The 3,177-nt window shown below is 42.5% G+C and overlaps 1 protein-coding gene across 1 annotated transcript in view; it reads left to right on the top strand.

Moving 5' to 3' along the window:
• The window catches only part of LOC115985145 (probable serine/threonine-protein kinase PBL24), a 2,670-nt gene extending 1,839 nt beyond the window's left edge, over positions 1-831 (top strand). The window contains exon 3 of the mRNA XM_031108112.1: positions 684-831. Coding sequence (XP_030963972.1) covers positions 684-831 — 148 coding nt within the window. The remainder of the gene's footprint in view (positions 1-683) is intronic.
• Positions 832-3,177: the final 2,346 nt, after the last annotated feature.

Here is a 3,177-nt window from a genome sequence, read left to right on the forward strand (position 1 = left end):
TCAAACCAGTGAGAAATCCGTTCCCAGTGTTGCCTCTTCTTTAGAATTAGAAAGCTCAGAAGGTGAGTGCGAGCTGCTCCCATTGTGTTTTCCTTTTCCTTTATTTCCTTCCCTTCGCCCCTCTTTTTTTTATTTTTTATTTTTTATTTTTATATGGCGAAGCCCCCTGCATCTATTCCTTCCTTTAGCCACTTTGCCATTGGTCCTTCACCTTTTCTTCAACTTGCCTTATGTTCTTTCCCAAAATCCTCGGGGAAGTCAGGGGATCAGGAAGAAAAGGCTCTGCCCCAAGAAGTTGGTACTGGTTTGTCCTTCTTTCTCTCATTTTCTTTTTTTTTTTTAAGAATAAATCTGTTCTTCCTTTTCTCTTTTTTTTTTTTTTTTTTTGAATATTGATACAGGCTTTGCAGATTCTGAACCTGTTATCCCTGAAGGAATTGTGAGACCCGTTCAAATTGCTGACCTTCATCCAGAGCGAAAGGCTGCAAGTCCTCCTGTCTCTGCAAGTGGTGACACAGTGATGGGTGAAGCCTCGAAGGTGGCTGCCTCAGATCTTGATTCAAGGCTTTCCTCTTTCCTAGCTCGCTTTGATCTCTTGGAATTTAACAGTCTTCCTGCCAGCCATTTCCATGTTTTTGGGTCTTTTTATGGCAGCTTCCTGCGCTTCTCTGTTCCTGTGGAAGGCCTGCCGCTGTTAGAGCGTCTGCTCAAGAGTCACGGGGATTTCACCAGTGGCTTCAGGGGAGGCATTTTTCTGGGCAATATTTTGATGGAGTTGCTGTGTGCTGTGCTGGTTTCCCTGAGGAATTCTTCTGTAGATTCTTTGTCTGAAGAAAAACTTTTGGAGTGGAGAGGAGTAGTCCAAGACCTTTCTGAGGCCAAGTTCAATTTGTCTTTTTTGTTGGATCACTTGCGTCTGTTGGCCCATACGCTATTTCAGAGGCAATCATTCAAGAGTATAGACATCAAGATAGCTGCTGCTGAGGAAGTTTTGGCTTATGCTCACAAGGTTCTACAAGACTTAAAGGTCAAGTGGCAGAGGATCCTTTCTACTTTGACTGTGCCTGTTATTCCTCCGGATGCCTCCCTGTTGGCTGGCCTCATTCCTTAGTTTATTTCAGATTTACTTAAACAATTTGGGGTTATATAAGTTTTTTTTTTTGAACATTGCTCTACTCTTTGTTTCTTTTTTTTTTTTTTTTTTGTGTTTCAAAACTGCTTCTCATTTCTTAGTATGTGAATCTGCCTTTCTCTTTGATATATTGCCCTTCTTTTTTTTATGACTTTTTTCTTTTCTTTCCTGAGTCTTGGACCATGATCTCCACAGGCTTCATTGTAAGTTCTGATCCAGGTACCCGGTAATCTATTATACAAGTACTGAACTGGGTACACTGGTATCCTTTCCTATACATATTTTTTGAGATACGGTCCCAGTTCATGAACTTTGACAGGTTCCCCTTTTGCCAAGTGCTAGGCTAGGTATCCTGGATACTTTACTTTTATCTGTGATCCTAGACCTATGCACTTGGAACTGTCTGTGGGATATCTGAAATTATCTGTGAGGTGGATCCTGGGCCATATGTAAAAGGGTATTACATACCTCTTTTTTTTTACTCAGGTATCCTTCCTTAAATCTATCCAAACTTGGTCTTTGCAGTATTTAAAGAAAGACTTAAATGTTGAGGAAACAAGAACTTCATTAAAACATGATCATTTTTAAGGAACAAAGAAAAAATCATTTAGTGCAGTATTGACCACAAAGTGTCAATCTATCACATGTTCCTGAACAAAATCATCTTAGACCAGAATTCATGATAAAGGCTGAAATAAAAAGATAAAAATAAAAAAGAACTTAGCAGATAGTGAAACTGGTAAAAGGACCCTGAGGTACCAGGATCCCCTCGTCCTTATGCATAGTATTGCTTCAGCCATTTCCCGTTTATGGGTTCTGTCAGGACTGTCCCATCTTCTTTGGCAATGTAATAATACCCACTCTCATGAGCTGCATTGATGATGTAGGGTCCTTCCCATTTTGGGGTGAACTTGGAAGGCTCTGGCAAGTTCCTCCTCACTTGCTCCGCCATCCTTAGTACTAATTGCCCTTCAATGAACACTCTTGGGCGTACTGCTTGTGCATATGCTCTGGTCATTCTTTGCTGGTATCTCTGGCTCCTTTTCTTGGCCAGCTCCCTTTCTTCTTCTACCCCTTCCAGATCTGCTAGCCTCTTTTCATTATTTGTGTCCTCACTTTCTCCTTGATTTTCCTCCAGAACTACCCTTGGTGTAGGAATGACTAACTCCACGGCGCTGATGGCTTTTGTTCCATAGACCAGGGAGAATGGGGAGAATCTTGTGGCTGTCTTTACAGAGCTTCTACATGCCCAAAGCACATCTGCCAAATGGTCACTCCATTTTCCTCCATACTCATGCTTCATTTTCTTAAGGATCTTCAACATTACCCTATTAGTAGCTTCAGCTTGGCCGTTTCCTTGTGGGTAGTATGGGGTAGATCTTCCATGCTTGATGTGGTATGCTTTAGTTAACCCCTTCATATCTTTGTTTATGAATGGGGTTCCGTTGTCACTGATCAATCTTCTGGGGATCCCGAACCTTGTAATGATGTGGTTTCGAATGAAATTTGCTACAACTGCTCCAGTGGCTTTCTTTAAAGGGATGACCTCTACCCATTTTGTAAAGTACTCGGTAGCTGCCAGGATCCATATATAACCGTTGGATGGAGGGTTTATAGGCCCTATGAGATCAAGCCCCCAAGTATGAAAGGCCATGGCGTCGTCATATCCTGTAGGACATTTGGGTGAGTGTGAATTGCATCACCCAGGACTTGGCAAGCATGACATGTTTTGACCAGCTCCTCAAAGTCTCTTTTCATCGTTGGCCAGTAATATCCCAACAACAGTAACTGCTTGTACAGCCTTCTCTTCCCCGGGTGACTTCCACAATCTCCAGAATGTACTTCTCTGACTACTTCTCTGGCTTCCTTTGGTCCCAGGCACCTGAGGGGATCCCCATGGTATCCCTTTTTGAATAAAATGTCGTTCTGCAGGAAATACTTGCCTGCTAGCTTTTTGAGCTTGTGGGCCAGTTTTCTGTCGTTTGGCAGGATCCCCTAAGCCAGGTATCCTATGAAAGGAACCCGCCAATCTTCTGCAATAAACA

This window comes from Quercus lobata, chromosome 4, assembly GCF_001633185.2.
Source record: "Quercus lobata isolate SW786 chromosome 4, ValleyOak3.0 Primary Assembly, whole genome shotgun sequence".
NCBI lineage: Eukaryota > Viridiplantae > Streptophyta > Magnoliopsida > Fagales > Fagaceae > Quercus > Quercus lobata.